We start from the raw sequence: 18,106 nt of genomic DNA on the forward strand, positions 1-18,106 counted from the left end.
ACAAAGTACCTTATAAATATCACTGAAGCAAGTAAAGAGTTAATATTTTACGTAACAAAAAATAATTTTTACATGAGAAGAAATATAAAGGTAGCTATTACTTCTCATGGATGTCACCAAGGAACCATGTTTCTTATGTCTTCCTGCTTCAGCATCCTTAGCATGTAACTTTTATATTGTCACAGGATAGTTGCTGTATCTCCTGGCATTCCAGCCACACAGGAAAAAGGAGAAAAGACACCGGGCATATAGTAAACCTTTTCTTTATCAGGTTTTGCCTTTTTATTTAGGAAATAAAAACTTCCCCAGGGGTGATATGATTTGGATGTGTGTCCCCTCCATATCTCATGTTGAGATATAATCTCCAGTGTTGGAAATGGGCCTAGAGGGAGGTATTTGGACCAGGAGGCAGGGGCAGATCCCTCATGAATGGCTTACCACCATCCCTTTGGTGATGAGTGAGCTCTTGCTCTGAGTTCACGTGAGATCAGTTGTTCGGTTGTTTTAAAATGCATGACACCTCCCCTCCCCCTTGCTCTTGCTTTGTTTCTCACCAGATGACACATGGGCTCCTCCTTTGCCTTTTACCTTGATTGTAAGCTCCCTGAGGCGTACACCTGAAGCAGGTGCTGGCACCATGTTTCTTGTACATCCCGCAGTACCATGATCCAATTAAACATATTTTCTCTATTAGTTACCCAGCCTCAGGTATTTCTTTACAGCAATTCAAGAATGGATTAACACAAGGGGCTTCTGCCTACATTTCATTGGCCACAACTGTGTTACAAGGGGCCAATTAAATCAAGTCAAATTCAGAGGAGTTAAGTAACTCAAGTGTTTAGCTTGAGTAGAAAAAAGTAAAGAGAAAAGGACTTTGAAGTGGATGTTAAATGAGCCAATTTACATAACTACCATAGAAAGAATCCAAACTTTGTCCCTGATTTTAATGGCATGCCTCAAATTATTCTGCATTTAAGTAATATTTTGAATTTTTATTTCAAGATATATATTCTTTAGCATGTTAGAGACATAACCTTCTTTTATGGGTTTGCTTAGTGTTTCATTTGGAATGAATATTACATTTTATTAAATATATATTTTTTAATCAATGCAAAACTCCTTCTGCTTGAGAAAAGCAGAGGGAAAGGTAAAGGGGACTTTGTCTTCACCTTAGGTACCAGGAAAGCAATGGCAGGGCAGAGCACCACATGGGCTCTTGGGGTCCTTGATTCTAGGATTTGACTCTTGGACAGCATTTCTGGACCTGCCCTTGGACAGAGGGGAGCACGCCGCCATGAAGGGTGAGACCCAGGGCAGGCAGCATTCACCACAAGCTGACTGAAGAGCCTGTGGGCCTTCAGGGAACTTAGGTAGTAGTCTGGCAGTACTTCCCATGGCCTTGGGTGTCAGTGGCTATGGGGTGAGACTCCTCTGCCTTTGGAAAGGGGAAGAAAGAGAGATCCTGTGGTTTGAGTGCCAGCTCAGCTGCAATACAGTAGAACACCAGTTAGACTTCTAGGGTTTTTGACACTAGTTCCTGACTCCTGGATGGCACCTCTGGACCCACCCAGGGCCTGGGGTACCTCAACATCCTGAAGGGAAGGAAATAGGCCTGGATGGCTTTGCCACCAGCTGATTGTAAAGCCCTGGGACCTTGAGCAAACATAGGCAGTAGCCAGGGAGTGGTTACAGCCAGCCTTGAGCAAGACCCAGTGCTGTGCTGGCTTCAGGTCTGACCCAGTACAGTCATGGTGGTGGTGGCCACAGTAGTGCATGTGTCACTCCAGCTCCAGCTTCAGGTAGCTTAGAATGGAGAAAGAAACCCTGTTTGTTTGGGAGAAAGTAAGGGGTGAGAAAAGAGTCTCTACCTTGTAATCCAAAGGATTCTGCTGGATTATATCAAAAAATCATCAAAATACAAATAAATAAAATTAGAAATGAAAAAGGAAGCAATAAAACTGATACCACAGAAATTCAAAGGATCATTAGGGGCTACTGTGAGCAAATATATGGCAATACATTGGAAAGTCTAGAATAAATGGACAAATTTCTAGACACATACAACCTACCAAGATTGAACCATAAATAAATCCAAAACCTCAACAGATGAATAACAAATATTGAGATCAAAGTCCTAACAAAAAGCCTCCTGGTAAAGAAGAGCCCAGGATCTCATGGCTGAATTCTAGCAAACATTTAAAGAAGAACTAACACCTATCCTACTCAAAATCAAAAACCAAAGAAGGAGGGAATACTTCCAAATTTACTATACAAGGCCAGTATTACCCTGATACCAAAACCAGATAAAGACACATCAAAAAAAGAAAACTGATATCTCTGACTAATATTGCTGTGAAAACCCTGAAAAAAACACCAGCAAACAATACATTAGAAATTCAACAATACATTAGAAAGATTATTCATCAGATCCAAGTGGGATTTATTCCATGGATGCAAGGATGGTTCAACATATGCAAATTGATCAATGTAATACATCATATTAACAAAATGAAAGATAAAAACCATATGATCATTTCAATTGATGCTGAAAAAGCATTTCATAAAGTTTAACATCCCTTCATGATAAAAACTCTCAAAAAACTGGGAATAGCAGGAACATACCTCAACATAATAAAAGCCATATGCAACAGACCCACATCTAGTATTATACTGAGTGAGGAAAAACTAAAAGCTCTAAGATCTAGAGCATGACAAGGATGCCCACTTTCACCTCTGTTATTCAACATAGTACTGGAAGTCCTGGCTAGAGCAATCAGACAAGAGAAAGAAATAAAGGGCACCCAAATTGGAAAGGAAGAAGTCAAATGATTGTTATTTTCAGATGAAAATAACAATCTTATATTTGATCTTATATTTGGAAAAACCTAAAGAATCCACAAGAAAGCTATTAGAACTGATAAACAGATTCAGTAAAGCTTCAGGATACAAAATCAACATACAAATATCAGTAGCATATCTATATGCCAACAGTGAACAATCTGAATAAGAAATTTTAAAAGTAACCCATTTACAGTAGCCACACATAAAATTAAATACCTAGGAATTATCAAAGAAGTGAAAGAACTCTATAATGAAAACTATAAAACACTGATGAAATAAATTATTGAAGAGGACACCAAAAAATAGAAATATTGGGAAAATATTCAATGTTCACAGATTGGAATAATCAATATTGTTAACATGTTCATACTAATCAAAGCAATCTACAGATTCAAAGTTATCCCTATCAAAATACCAATGACATTCTTTACAGAAATAGAAAAAAAAATCCTAAAAGAATACCAAGAAAAACCAAAGCAAAAAGAACAAAACTAGAGGAATGACATTACCTGACTTCTAATTATACTACAGAACTACAGTAACCAAAACAGCACGGTACTGGCATAAAAACAGACACACAGACCAATGGAACAGAATGTAGAACCCAGAAACAAACCCGTACACCTACAGTACTCATTTTTAACAAAAGTGCCAAGAACATACATTAGGGAAAAGACAGTCTCTTCAAAAGTGATGCTGAGAAAACTAGATCTCCATATTCAGAAGACTGAAACTATACCGCTATCTCTTGTCGTATACAAAATGAAATCAAAATGAAATAAAGACTTAAATCTGAGACCTCAAACTACAAAACCACTTCAAGAAAACATCAGGGAAACTCTCCAGGACATTGGTCTGGGCAACAATTTTTTGAGCAATACCCCACAAGCACAGGCAATCAAAGGCAACATTGACAGATGTGATCACATCAAGTTAAAAAGCTTCTGCACAGGAAAAGATACAATCAACAAAGTCAAGAGACAACCCACAGAATATCAGAAAATATTTGCAAACTACTCATCGGACAAGGGATTAATAACCAGGGTATATAAGGAGCTCAAGTAACTCTATGGGAAAAGAATTGAATAATCTAGTCAAAAAATGAGCAAAAGACTTGAATAGACATTTCTCAAAAGAAGACATACAAATGGCAAACAGGTATATGAAAAAGTGCTCAACATTATTGATCATCAGAGAAATGCAAATCAAAACTACAAGATACCATCTCACCCTACTTAAAATGGTTTATATCCAAAAGACAGGCAATAATAGATGAGGATATGGAGAAAAGGGAACCCTCATACACTGTTTGTGGAAACATAAATTAGTACAACCCCTATGGAGAACAGTTGGGAGGTTCCTCAAAAAACTAAAAATTGAGCTGCCATATATATACCATATATATCCATCTTACTGCTGGATATATACCCCCAAAAGAAAGGAAATCAGCATATCAAAGAAATATCTGCACTCCTGTATGGTGCAGCACCGTTTACAATAGCTAAGATTTGGAAGCAACCTAAATGTCCATCAATAGATGAAAGAATAAGAAAATGTGGTATATATACACAATGGAGTACTATTCAGCCATATAAAGAGTAAGGGCCAGGCATTTGCAACAACATGGAAGAAACTGGAGGTCATTATTTTAAGTGAAATAAGCCAGGCACAGAAAGACAAACATGGCGTGTTCTCAATTATTTATGGGATCTAAAAATTAAAACAATTGAACTCATGGACATAGAGACTAGAAGCATGGTTAGCAGAGGCTGGAAGGGTAGTGGGAGGCTAGGGAAGAGGTTGGGATGATTAATGGGGACAATAAAAAAAAAGTAGTTAGAAAAAATGAATAAGACCTAGTATTTGACAGCACAACAGGGTGACTATAGTCAATAATAACTTAATTGTACATTTTTAAATAGAAAAGAAAACCACCCCATTTACAATACCATAAAAACAAATAAGATACTTAGGAATAGATTAGCAAAAGATGTGTAAGGCTTATCCACTGAAAATTACAAACCAGTGTTGAAAGAAAGTATAGAAGACCTAAATGAATGAAAAAACCTCCCATGCTAATGGATTGGAAGATTTAATATTGTTAATACAATACTCCCCAAAATGATCTACAAATGCAACACAATGCCTATTAAATTCTAGCTACCTGTTTTGAGAATGATATAGAAATTCATATGGAAATGCAAGGGAACAAGAATAACCAAATCAATGTTGAAAAGGGAAGAACAAGGTTGGAAGACTCACAATTCCTCATTTCAAAACTTGCTACAAAGCCACATTAATCAAGACAATGTGGTACTGGCATAAGGGTAAACATATAGGTAAATGAAATAGAATGGAGAGACCAGAAATAAATCTCACATTCATGGGTCATTGATTTTCTACAAGAATGTTGAGACCCTTCTATGTAAAAAGAATGATTGTTTCAGCAAATGCTGCTGTGACAACTGGGGTATTCACCTACAAAAGAATAAAGTTGGACTTGTACCTCATACAATACACAGAATTTAACTCAAAATGGATTATATACTTAAATAGAATAGCTAAAAATATAAAAATCTCAAAGGGAAAACAGGAGTAACTCTTCCTGACCTTGATTTAAGCAATGAGTCTTAGATGTGACACCAAAAAAAAAAAAAAACCAACAAAATTAAAAATAAATAAATTGAAGTTCATTCAAATGTTAAAACTTAGTGCTTCAAAGGACTTCTTGATGATTCAAGAAATTAAAACCTTAATCCACAGAATGGAAGAAAATATTTGCAAATCAGGTATGTGATAAAAAAAAGATTTGTGGCCGGGCACGGTGGCTCAAGCCTGTAATTCCAGCACTTTGGGAGGCTGAGACGGGTGGATCACGAGGTCGGGAAATCGAGACCATCCTGGCTAACATGGTGAAACCCCATCTCTATACAAAAATACAAAAAACTAGCTGGGTGAGGTGGCGGGCATCTGTAGTCCCAGCTACTCCGGAGGCTGAGGCAGGAGAATGGCGTGAACCTGGGAGGAGGAGCTTGCAGTGAGCTGAGATCCGGCCACTGCACTCCAGCCTGGGCGACAGAGCGAGACTCCGTCTCAAAAAAAAAAAATAAAAATAAAAAAGATTTGTATTCAGAGTATTTGAAGAACTCTTATAACTCAAGAAAGACAAACCAATTTTAAAATAGACAAAGAATTTAAATAGACATTTCTCCAAAGAAGATATACAAATGGCCAATAAAAACATTAAAATGTTGGGTTCAGTGGCTCACACCTGCAAATCCTAGCACTTTGAAAGGTCAAGGTAGGAGGATTACTAGAGCCCAGGAGTTCACAGCCAGCCTGAACAACATAATGAGATCTTGTCTCTACAAAAATAAAAAAATTAGACAGGTGTGGTGGCACATGCCTGTGGTCTTAGCTACTCAGAAGGCTGAGGTAAGAGGACTACTTGAGTCTTGGAAGTTGAGGCTGCAGTGAACTGTGTTTGTGACACTACACTCCATCCTGGGTGACAGAGTAAAATCCTATCTCAAAAAAAAAAAAAAAAGATGTTCAACATTATTCAACATCAAGCAAACACAAATTAAGACCACAATGAGATACCACTTGACACTCGTTTGGGTGGTTAAAATAAAAAAGAGAGGCAATGACAAGTATTGGCAAGAATGTGGAAAAGTTAGAAGTCTTGTACTTGTTCATGGAATTGTAAAATGGTGCAACCACTTTGGAAAACAGTTTGGTAGTTCCTAAAATGGCTGCATACAAAGATAATATATAACTCAGCAGTTCTACTCCTAAATATATACCCAAGGTGAATGAAAGCACATGTTTACTTAAAAAAAAAAAAAAAAAAAAACTTGTACACATACCTGAGACTGGGTAAATTATAAAGAGAAAGATGTTTAATGGACTCACACTTCCACATGGCTGGGGAGGCCTCACAGTCAGGGTAGAAGGTGAAAGGCACATCTTACATGGTGGCACACAAGACAGATTGAGAGCCAAGTGAAAGAGGAAACCCCTTATAAAACTGTCAGATCTTGTGAGACTTACCCACTGCCATGAGAACAGTATGGGGGAAACCACCCCCATGATTCAATTATCTCCCACCAGGTCCTTCCCACAACATAGGGGAATTATGGGAGCTAATTCCCATAATTTGACTGGGGACACAGCCACGCATATCATTCTGCACCAGATCCTCCCATATCTCATGTCCTCTCACTTCAAAATCAATCATGCCTTCCCAACGGTCCCCCAAAGTCTTACTTCATTTCAGCATTAACTCAAAAGTCCACAGTCCAAAGTCTCATTTGAGACAAGGCAAGTCCCTTCTGCCTATGAACCTGTAAAATCAAAAGCAAGTTAGTTATTTCTGGATATAATGGATAAATACATCCATTATGTATAATGGATGCATTGGATAAATACATCCATTCCAAATGGGAGAAATTGGCCAAAACAGGGGGGCTAAAGGCCCCATGCAAGCCTGAAATCCAGCAGGGCAGTCAAATCTTAAAGCTCCAGAATGATCTTCTTTGACTCCAGGCTTCACTTCCAGGTAACACCAATGCAAGAGGTGAGTTCACATGGTCTTGGTCAGCTCCAATCCTGTGGCTTTGCCAAGTACAGCCTCCCTTCTGGCCTCTTTTATGGGCTGACGTTGAGTGTCTGCAGCTCTTCCAGGCACACAGTGCAAGCTGTCAGTGGATCTACCATTCTGGGGTCTGGAGGACGGTGGCCCTCTTCTCACAGCTCTACTAGGCAGTGCCCTAGTGGGGACTCTGTGTGGTGGCTTCAACCCCACATTTCCCTTCCACACTGCCCTAGCAGAAGTTCTTTATGAGGGCCCAACCCCTGCAGCAAACTTCTTCCTGGACATCCAGGCATTTTCATACATCCTCAGAAATCTAGGCAGAGGGTCACAAACCTCAATTCTTGACTTCTGTGCACCTGAAGGCTCAACACCATGTGGAAGCTGCCAAGTCTTGGGGCTTGCACCCTCTGAAGCAATGGCCTGAGCTATACCTTGGCCCCTTTTAACCATGGCTAGAGTGCCTGGGATATAGGGCACCAACTCCCTAGGCTACATACAGCAGGGGGACTTTGGGCCCAGTCCATGAAACCACTTTTTCCTCCTAGGCCTCTGGGCTTGTGATGGCAGGAGCTGCCACAAAGGTCTCTGATGTGCCCTGTAAACATTTTTCCCATTGTCTTGGTGATTAACATTTGGCTCCTCATTACTTATGCAAATTTCTGCAGCTGACTTGAATTTCTCCTCAGAAAATGGGTTTGTCTTTTCTATCACATTGTCAGGCTACAAATTTTTCAAACTTTTATACACTGTTTCCCTTTTAACACTGAATGCTTTTAACAGCACCCAAGTCACTTCTTGAATGCTTTGCTGCTTAGAAATTTCTTCTGCCAGATACCCTAAATGATCTCCCTCGAGTTCCAAGTTCCACAAAGCTCTAGAGCAAAGACAAAATGCCACCAGTCTCTTTGCTAAAACACTGCAAGAGTCACCTTTACTTCAGTTCACAACAAGTTTCTCTTCTCCATTTGAGACCATCTCAGCCTGGATTTCATTGGCCATATCATTTTCAGCATTTTGGTCAAGGCCATTCAACAAGTCTCTAGAAAGTTCCAAACTTTCCCACATTTTGCTGTCTTCTTCTAAGCCCTCCAAACTGTTCCAAACTCTGCCTGTTACCCAGTTCCAAAGTTGCTTCCACATTTTCAGGTATCTTTACAGCAGCCCCCCCATACTACCAATACCAATTTACTATATTAGTCCATTTTCACACTACTGATAAAGACATAACCAAGACTGGGTAATTTACAAAGAAAAAGAAGTTTGGTGGACTCACAGTTCCACATGACTGAGGAGGTCTCACAATCAAGGTGGAAGGTGAAAGGCACATCTTACATAGTAGTAGTCAAGAGAGAATGAGAGCCAGGGAAACCCCTGGCTTTATAAGGGAAACTCCTTATAAAACCATCAGATCTCATGAGACTTATTTACTACCACGAGAACAGTATAGGGGAAACCACCCCCATGATCCCATTTTCTCCCACCACGTTCCTCCCACAGCATGTGGGAATTATTGGAGTTACAATTCAAGATGAGATTTGGGTGGGGATACAGTCAACCCATATTAAGTGGCTACTATGAAAAAAATATGCCAATAAATTGGAAAATTTAGAAGAAATGGACAAATTACTAGACACATATCTGCCTAGATTGAATGAGAAATAAATCCAAAACTTGAACAGCCCAATAACAAGTAATGAGATCAAAGTAATAATAAAAAGTTATCCAATAAAAAAAAACCTGGGACACAATGGCTTCACCGATGAATTCTACTGGGAACTAATGCCAATTCTACTTAAACTGTTCCAAAACATAGAGGAAGAGGGAATACTTTCAAACTCATTCTTGGTGGCCAGCATTACCCTGATACCAAAACCAGATAAAGACACATCAAAAAAAGAAAACTGGAGGCCAATATCTCCAATGATATTAATACAAAACCACTCACCAACAACTAGCTAAGCAAATGTAATGGTACATTAAAAAGGTCATTCATTACGATCAAGTGGGATTTATCCCAGAGATGTAAGGATGGTTCAATATATGCAAATCAATCAATGTCATACATCATATCAACAGAATGGAGGACAAAAATCATATGACCTTTTCAAATGATGCCAAAAAAGCATTTGATAAAGTTTAATATCCCTTCATGATAAAAAAAAAAAAAAAACTAGAAAAAAAATGGGTTTAGAAGGAACATGCCTCAGCATAATAAAAGCCTTATATGACAGAACCAGAGCTAGTTTTATACTAAATGGGGAAAAAACTAAAAGCCTTTCCTTTAAGATCTGGAACACGACAAGGATGCCTACTTTCACCACTGTTATTCCATATAGTACTAGAAGTCCTAGCTAGAACAATCAGACAACAGAAAGAAATAAAGGGCATTCAAATTCAAAAAGAAGTCAAATTATCCTTATTGCAGATGATGCGACCTTATATTTGGAAAAACCACCAAAAAAAATTAGAACTGACAAATTCAGTAAAGTTGCAGGATACAAAATCAAGATACAAAAATCAATAGCATTTCTATATGCCAACAGTGAGCAATCTGAAAAAGAAATATAAAACGTAATACCATTTGCAATAGCCACAAATAAAATTAAATGCCTAGGAATTAACATAAGCAAAGTGAAAGACCTCTACAATGAAAACTATAAAACATTAATGACAGAAATTGAAGATGACACCAAAAAAAATTGAAAGATGTTCCATGTTCCTGGATTGCAATAATCGATATAGTTAAAAGGTCTGATCTATAGATTCATTGCAATCTCTATTATAATACTAATGACATTCCACACCAAAACATATATACAAAGCTATAGTAACCAAAACAGCATGGTACTGGCATAAAAACAGACACATAGGCCAATGGCACAGAATAGAGAACCCAGAAACAAATTCACACAGCTGCAGTAAACTCATTTTCAACAAAGGTGCCAAGAACATATATTGGGGAAAAGACCATCTCTTCAATAAATGGTGCTGGAAAAACTGGATATCCCTGTGCAGAAGAATGAAACTTGATCCCTATCTCTCACCATATACAAAAATCAAATTACAATGAATTTAGTACTTAAATCTAAGACCTCAAACTATGAAACTACTGCAGGAAACTATTGAAGAAAACCTCAAGGACATAGGTCCAGGCAAAAATTTTTTGAGCAATACGCCCACAAACACAGGCAACTACAGCAGAATGGACAAATGAGATCACATTAAGCAAAAGAAGGAGAAGGAGGAGGAGGAGGAGGAGGAGGAGGAGGAGGAGGAGGAGGAGGAGGAGGAGGAGAAAAGCTTCTGCACAGCAAAGGAAACAATCAACAAAGGGAAAAGACACAGAGAATATTTGCAAAACTATCCTGACAGGGAATTAATAACCAAAATATATAAGAAGCTCAAACAACTGTATAGGAAAAAATCTAATAACCTGATCAAAAAGTTGACAAAAGAATTGAATAGGCTTTTCTCAAAAGAAAACATACAGATGGCAAAACAAAAAGTGCTCAACCTTCTTGATTATCAGAGAAATGCAAAGCAAGACTATAATGAGGTATCACCCCAATTAAAATGGCTTATCTTCAAAAGACAGGCTATAACAAAGCTGGCAGATGGAGAAAAGGGATGTGGGAAAAAGGGAACCCTTATATACTGTTGGTGGGAATGTAAATTAGTACAACCACTATACAGAATAGTTTGGAGGTTCCTCAAAAAGCTAAAAATAGAGCTACTATATAAACCAGCAACTTCATTGCTGAGTATATATACCCAAAAGAAGAGAGATCAGTATATTGAGGAGATATCTGCACTCCCATGTTTGTTGCAACACTGTTCACAATAGCCAAGATTAGGAACCAACCTAAGTGTCAATCAACAGATGAATGGATAAAGAAAATATGGTACATATACACAATGGAGTACTACTCAGCCATAAAAAAGAATGAGGCTTTGTCACTTGCAACAACATGGATGGAACTGGAGATCATTATGATAAGTGAAATAACATAGGCACAGAAAGACAAACATTACATGTTCTCACTTATTTGTGGGATCGAAAACTCAAAATGATTGAACTTGTGGAGATAAAGAATAGAAGAATGATTAACAGAGGCTGGGAAGTGTATTGGAGGTCTGTGTGGAGGTAGGCATGATTAATGGGTACAAAAAGAAATAGAAAGAATAAATAAGACCTAGTATTTGATAGCACAACAGGAGGACTATAGTCAATAATTTAATTGTTCATTTTAAAATAAAACCAAAACAGTGTTATTGGATTGTTTGTAACACAAAGGATAACTGTTTGAGGGGATGGATATCCAATCTTTTATGATGTGATTATTATACATTACATGTCTGTACCAAAATATCTCATGTACTCCATAAATATATACACCTAATATGTACCTGTAAAAATTAAAAATTGAAAAAGTTTGTTTAAATGTGATTTACCACTGAAAGAGATTAAAAAAAAAAAAGTATGACCATCTCAGTAGACAGGAATAAAAGCTTTTCATGAAATCCAACATCCATGATAAAAACTCTCAACAAACTAGACATCAAACGAATATTCCTCAAAGGAATAAGTATCATTCCTAGCAGAACCATAGTCAACAAGCATATTGAATAAGCAAAAGCTGGAAGTATTCCCATTGAGAACTGGACAAAGACAAGGATGCCCACTCTTCTCTCTCCTATGCAACAAAGTACTGGAAGTCCTAGCCAGAGCAATCAGGCAAGAGAAAGAACTAAAAGGCATCCAAATAGGGAAATAACTCAAATTATTTCTTTTCGTTGGTGATATGATTCTGTAACTAGAAACCCCTAAAGACGCCAGGCGCGGTGGCTCACGCCTGTAATCCTGACACTTTGGGAGGCCGAGGTGGGCAGATCACAAGGTCAGGAGATTGAGACCATCCTGGCTAACATGGTGAAACCCCATCTCTACTAAAAATACAAAAAATTAGCCAGGCATGGTGGCATGTGCCTGTGGTCCCAGCTACTCGGGAAACTGAGGCAGGAGAATCGCTTGAACCCAGAAAGCAGAGGTTGCAGGGAGCCGAGATCCCTCCAGGGCACTTCAGCTTGGGCAAAGAGCGAGATTCCATCTCAAAAAAAAAGAAAAAAAGGCTGGCGGATCAGGAGGTCAGGAGATGGAGACCATCCCGGCTAACAGGGTGAAACCCCGTCTCTACTAAAAATACAAAAAATTAGCCGGACGTGGTGCTGGGCGCCTGTAGTCCCCGCTACTCGTGAGGCTGAGGCAGGAGAATGGTGTGAACCCGGGAGGCCAAGCTTGCAGTGAGCTGAGATCTGAGATCGCGCCACTGCACTCCAGCCTGGGCGACAGAGCGAGACTCTGTCTCAAAAAAAAAAAAAGAAAAAAGAAAAAAGAAAACCCTAAAGACTCTGCCAAAAGGCTCATGAAACTGATAAACAACTTCAGCAAAGTTTCAGGATACAAAATCAATGTACAAAAGTCAGTGACATTTCTATATACCAGTAACATTCAAGCTGAGAACCAAATCAAGAATGCAATCTCATTTACAATAGTCACATACAAAAAATAAAATACCTAGGAATACATCTAACCAAAGAGGTGCAAGATCTCTAGAAAGAAAACTACAAAACACTGTGGAAAGAAATCGTATGTTACACAAACAAGGGGAAAAACATCCCATGCTCATGTATTGGAAGAATCGATAATGTTAAAATGGCCATACTTCCCAACGCAATTTACACATAAAACACTATTCCTATCAAATTACCAGTGTTATTCCTATCAAATTACCAGTGTTATTTTTTTATGTCATATATGTTGTCTTTCATACTATTTGTCTAATGATTCTAGTTTTTCTGTAATCATTTAGCTTTTATTGGCGGTTTTAATTATTCTTTCCCACACTGAAGCACAGAATGTGCTGAGCATATCAAATATGTAAACACCCCATGAATGCTATTGCTAATAATTTAGATTTTGCTCATTAAATGAGATCAAAAGAAATAATAGAGAACAGTCCTACTGTGAAGAGTAGCATATGAAACCACAAGGATTGCAGACAAGTTTAAAAGAAAAATGTGGTACATGATAGAAATTATCCGGGAAAAAAAAAGTTGAATATTTGCCTTTCACACAAAGTATTGCAAATTTTCCTGGCCTTCTCTTTTAGGAGACATTTTTAGATATGGAACTGTGGAAACATGGTTTCAACGAGGAACACATCAATAATAAGTTCAGACAATCACTAATACAAAAGAGGAACACATCAATAATAAGTTCAAACAATCACTAATACAAAGATGGTTAAGAATTTTTATGACAGTACCAGTCAAGACTGTCAAGATTTGGTTATAAAATAAAGATAGTCTCAATTCCTTCTAATTTTATTATTCTCAATAAGCAGAGTTTGTACTCCACATACAGTTAAATTAGTCTCAATTTTATATCATTCTAAAAATTCTTGTGTAGACAAATGTACCTATCATGGGAAAAGTAATTTATCAGATGGTGTGCTCTAAGATTTGCCTCTGAACCCAGTTAGTGGTGGATTTTTAAAACATGTTTTTCATTCTACAGGAAAGATTTTTAAATGGGTCAATAAGTTTCTTCACCAGCACCTTTGATCAAATCTTAAGCTTAAAAGCTACTCTTTTATAAAACATATGTAATGTTTGGCTCCACAGAGCCTTAGTTCATAAATACATCAGTTTCTTATTCAGATACTTTTCACTTTGGTTCTTATAAAAAAGCAATAGAAATACTTTAAAAACTAATAACTTGTGTCTTGCATCTATAACTTGCCTGAGCAGAGATTTGGTCCTTAGAGATACAAATATAATTCATAGTAAGAAATAATGGGTAAAAGTAACCCCCAAAAATGCCAAAATAAAGCAATAATAAGATGGCACTTTCCTTGGGAACCAAATGTGATATGAATGACTAATTTATTATAACGTAAAAATCTTCATGTTCTTGGATATACTAAATTTGGTGCAAAGTTAGTGAAACGTAAGGATGCTAGTGATCTACATATGCATACACTTCATAGTTAACAAAGTATATGTATAAACACTCAGACTGTATAATCTCTCTGTGAAGTTATTTACAATTATGTATATTATGTTAACATAACATTACTAGGAGAAGCAATTCTAATGTAGAGCATTGTGAAGGTCCTTAATCTTTCAGTTTGCCAATTTGAACCCTGAATTTCACACAGAGAGGTGGGAGGATGGATCTGTAAGTAGGTACGTAGAGAGGTATAACTCATTTGAGGTTTAATATCTATACAAACCAGTGAGTGGGCCTGCAGATGATCAGATTGAAAGGACTTGGAAATACGCATATAAAGATCTGAAACAGGCAGAGAAGTGTGATCAGAAAATACACACAACAAGACATTAAGAATATACTCTTGAGACCAGGCACGGTGGCTCACACCTGTAATCCCAGCACTTTGGGAAGCCAAGGTAGGAGGATCATTTGAGGTCAGGAGTTCAAGAACAGCCTGACCAACATGGTTAACCCAGTTTCTACCAAAAATAGTAAAAATCAGTTGGCCATAGTGGTAAACGCCTGTAATCTCAGTACTCAGGAGGCTGAGGCAGGAGAATCGCTTAAACCTGGGAGGCGGAGCCTAGATCGCCACTGCACTCCAGCCTGGGCAACAGAGCCAGACTAGGTCTCAAAAACTCATGAGTATGCAATACTTTATTTGAAATACTCATCATTTTCTTATATTATTGGACAAAATTGCATTAACATTTTATTTTTTATTTGCTCAGATTACATACATTTTGCCTAATGGATACCTATATTTTCTCTTTATTTCTCCTGGCATTTCTTTTCTACCCCTCTCTCCAAGGTACATTCCAACTCTTGAGCTCCTAAAATTATTATTACTGTGCTATTTTGGTGCATTCTATAGTTCTTCTTATTTATGAGGGTTATTGGATTCCTTCCTAGACTTCATTAGAACAACTAAAAATCTTGGAAATTCTGACCATTTACAGGATTTAAAAGTCGACTGTAAAATTATATCAGGCTTGGGTCTCAGGTATTCTCTTTGTAAAATGACTCGGAAAGATCTGATCTTGAAGTATTCTAGCCTCAAAAATTCTTGCTTTGATACCAACTATCTATAAAGTAGAGCTTTTATCTGGTGTATTTGGTTAATGCAAAAAACAGTTACCCAAATCAGGAATCATGGAAAATGATACTTGTATCTCTTACCATTTTAACTTAAAACAAATTAAATATTGCATCATTTGTCTGTCTTTTAATGCAGGTGTAAGGCCTTTTCTTGAATTATCTTGCATTTCAATACCAGATTAAAAGTCTCTTTCTGAGAGTAGTTCTGATTTTAATTACGTATATTCTAAAGTATATCTATCAGCAATACTTTTTCTGTTTCTATAGTCAATTATTGTATTAATATTTGTGGCCTACACTTGACCTTTCTTTAATTTTTCCAAGATATGTGAGTTATTTGCATTTCAGAAAGACTATTAGAATAAAAACTGCAAAAGTGGATAGCAATAACCATACTTACTTACATGTCTCCCTTTTAGAGGGGATAACACCTCAAAAATAAATAGGGGATAATTATGGAAATGAAACTTTCCCAATGCAAGTGGAGGAAGACTGGAACATTTTTTCACGAGTGAAATTTCTGGAGACTTAGTAAGAACAGTTAAGACATATTTTATCATAGTTTTATCAGATAGAGTCATTTTTGGATTTTCAGGTAATATTCCCAAGCTTTCAGAGATGCTGAGAACAGAAGAGGCACTAAAACTCTAATTAGGGGGAATATTAACATTTTTCCCTAAAACTAATCAATGGGTTAGAGGAAAAAAAGCTGATAAATACAGGCATTTTAATGTTATTGATTAGTCATCATATCTAGATGAATTTCTTTGCAATTTTTGACTCTTTTTGTGCTTAAATTGCTTTGCTTTACTATTTTGCCATTGCCAGTACTCTCAGCTTAGATATTTTACCTCATATTAATGTATACTACTATCTGTTAAACAGCAATTCCACAATTAAGCTCAGGTGATCTGAAAAGTAAACTTTTTATTGTGTGTACAGTGAACATGAAAGAGAGGTTCTTTTTTTTTTAATTATACTGGTTCATAGAAGACTAGACATAAAGCAATATCATATATATTAAGTATTATATATATACTTAAGAATTTCCAAAATTGAGCAAGTTTTGAAGAAAAAAATACGGTTTATTACTTTTCTTGCCCATTTTAATTCTAAATCTAATATTTTTTCTACTCAAAATGTTTAAATGTAAGTTCCTTGCTAACCAATTTTTTTAATCTCTGGTGGACATAAATGCTTACCTGCCTTTCATATTTCAAGCTAATGCCTAATATTTCCTAATGTCTAATGTCAGAAATCAACCAAGTAACTTTCTTTAACTCTTGAGAGGTTTGTCATCAACATTATAATCACTAGATCCGATTAGTCTACCCAGTAACTGATAATCAGTGCCAGAGTCTAGAACAAACCTCTCAGATCACCTTTTTTCTCTGATGTTAAGATACACTTAATACCTAGCTTGTGCTTTTAGGCTGATTGACATGCCTGATTAAATCACATGGTTCTCTTTTCCTTTAAGAAGTGGCACGATTCCCTCTGTACCCTCATGCATATTCATGCAGGTTGAAAGGAAAGGTCACCAAGTCTCTTCTTATCTGGGTGTATTGTCAGAATATAGAAAAACAGGACTCTGACAGGCAGAGGCTCAAGTTGTTTATTGCATTTAATTAGAGGGTCATTGCTCTGGACTTAGAAGCAAAAGACCTAGATTTGTGTCCTCTCTTTCTACTACTTAGTAAATAGTAGCTTAAACAAGTCATAGAACCTGTACTTTAGTCTTCTCAACTGTAAATTACGGAAAATGTTTCTTAGCTCACTGAATGGTTTGCGAGGATGACATAATGTAAATAAATGAATTTTATAAATTCTAAAGCCCTATTGAGTAAAAATACGAAATGCAACATTTATTTCCTCTTTGGGACAAGTTATAACAATGTCTTTACACTCTTTATCCATGTTTGCCCTTCTCTGCGTTCAGGGTGCATCGTTAAAAGGCGAAAGAGGTATCATGCTTTTTCTGTGAAGGAAAAAAATACCAGAATTTTTAAAAGTATTTTATTTTCTGTTTTAGCTATCGACTTCAATATTATAAAGATTCTAAACAACCCAAGAGCATATGTGTTGCCCATATCCAAGGAAGAATCAGGATTATCAAGACTAACAACAAAGGTTTGGAGTATAATAATTATGAAAAAATTTCTTATTTGTTTAATTTGCAATTTGTGCTGTACACAGGCAATGCTGGTTATTACATTCTTAACATATATTTTGGAAAAGAATTTAATGGTCAAAAGAGATTTGTTTGAAGGTTTAATCTTAATGTTAAAAAGTTTTATTTTCTTCTGAAAATATCCCCATCTCTAATGAAAAATATCATAATATTTATCTTTTTTCCTCACAACATGTCTTGTCACCATTTCTCCTTTGGTTGACATACAAAGGCTCCATCTGGTGTTTGCACATGAATATGATCTCAATAAGCAGCGAAGCTGCAGGGAAAACTTCAAAGGAGTATCAACAATAGTTGACCTGTCCTTACTTCTTAAGCCGTGGTC

The 18,106-nt window shown here is 36.9% G+C and overlaps 2 protein-coding genes across 10 annotated transcripts in view; one reads left to right on the plus strand and one right to left on the minus strand.

Moving 5' to 3' along the window:
• Window positions 1-18,106, plus strand: part of LOC105490614 (family with sequence similarity 227 member B) — a 283,260-nt gene that overhangs the window by 215,299 nt on the left and 49,855 nt on the right. For all 8 annotated transcript variants that reach the window (XR_011625306.1, XR_011625305.1, XM_024795555.2 and 5 more), the window contains one exon: window positions 17,623-17,720. Coding sequence is in view for 6 of the 8 variants with exons in the window: in XM_024795555.2 (XP_024651323.2) it covers window positions 17,623-17,720 (98 nt within the window). In the remaining 2 variants the exon portion in view is untranslated. The remainder of the gene's footprint in view (window positions 1-17,622; window positions 17,721-18,106) is intronic.
• The window catches only part of LOC105490574 (galactokinase 2), a 275,378-nt gene that overhangs the window by 35,184 nt on the left and 222,088 nt on the right, over window positions 1-18,106 (minus strand). The window lies entirely within an intron of this gene.

This window comes from Macaca nemestrina, chromosome 7 (assembly GCF_043159975.1).
Source record: "Macaca nemestrina isolate mMacNem1 chromosome 7, mMacNem.hap1, whole genome shotgun sequence".
NCBI classification, from domain to species: Eukaryota; Metazoa; Chordata; class Mammalia; order Primates; family Cercopithecidae; genus Macaca; species Macaca nemestrina.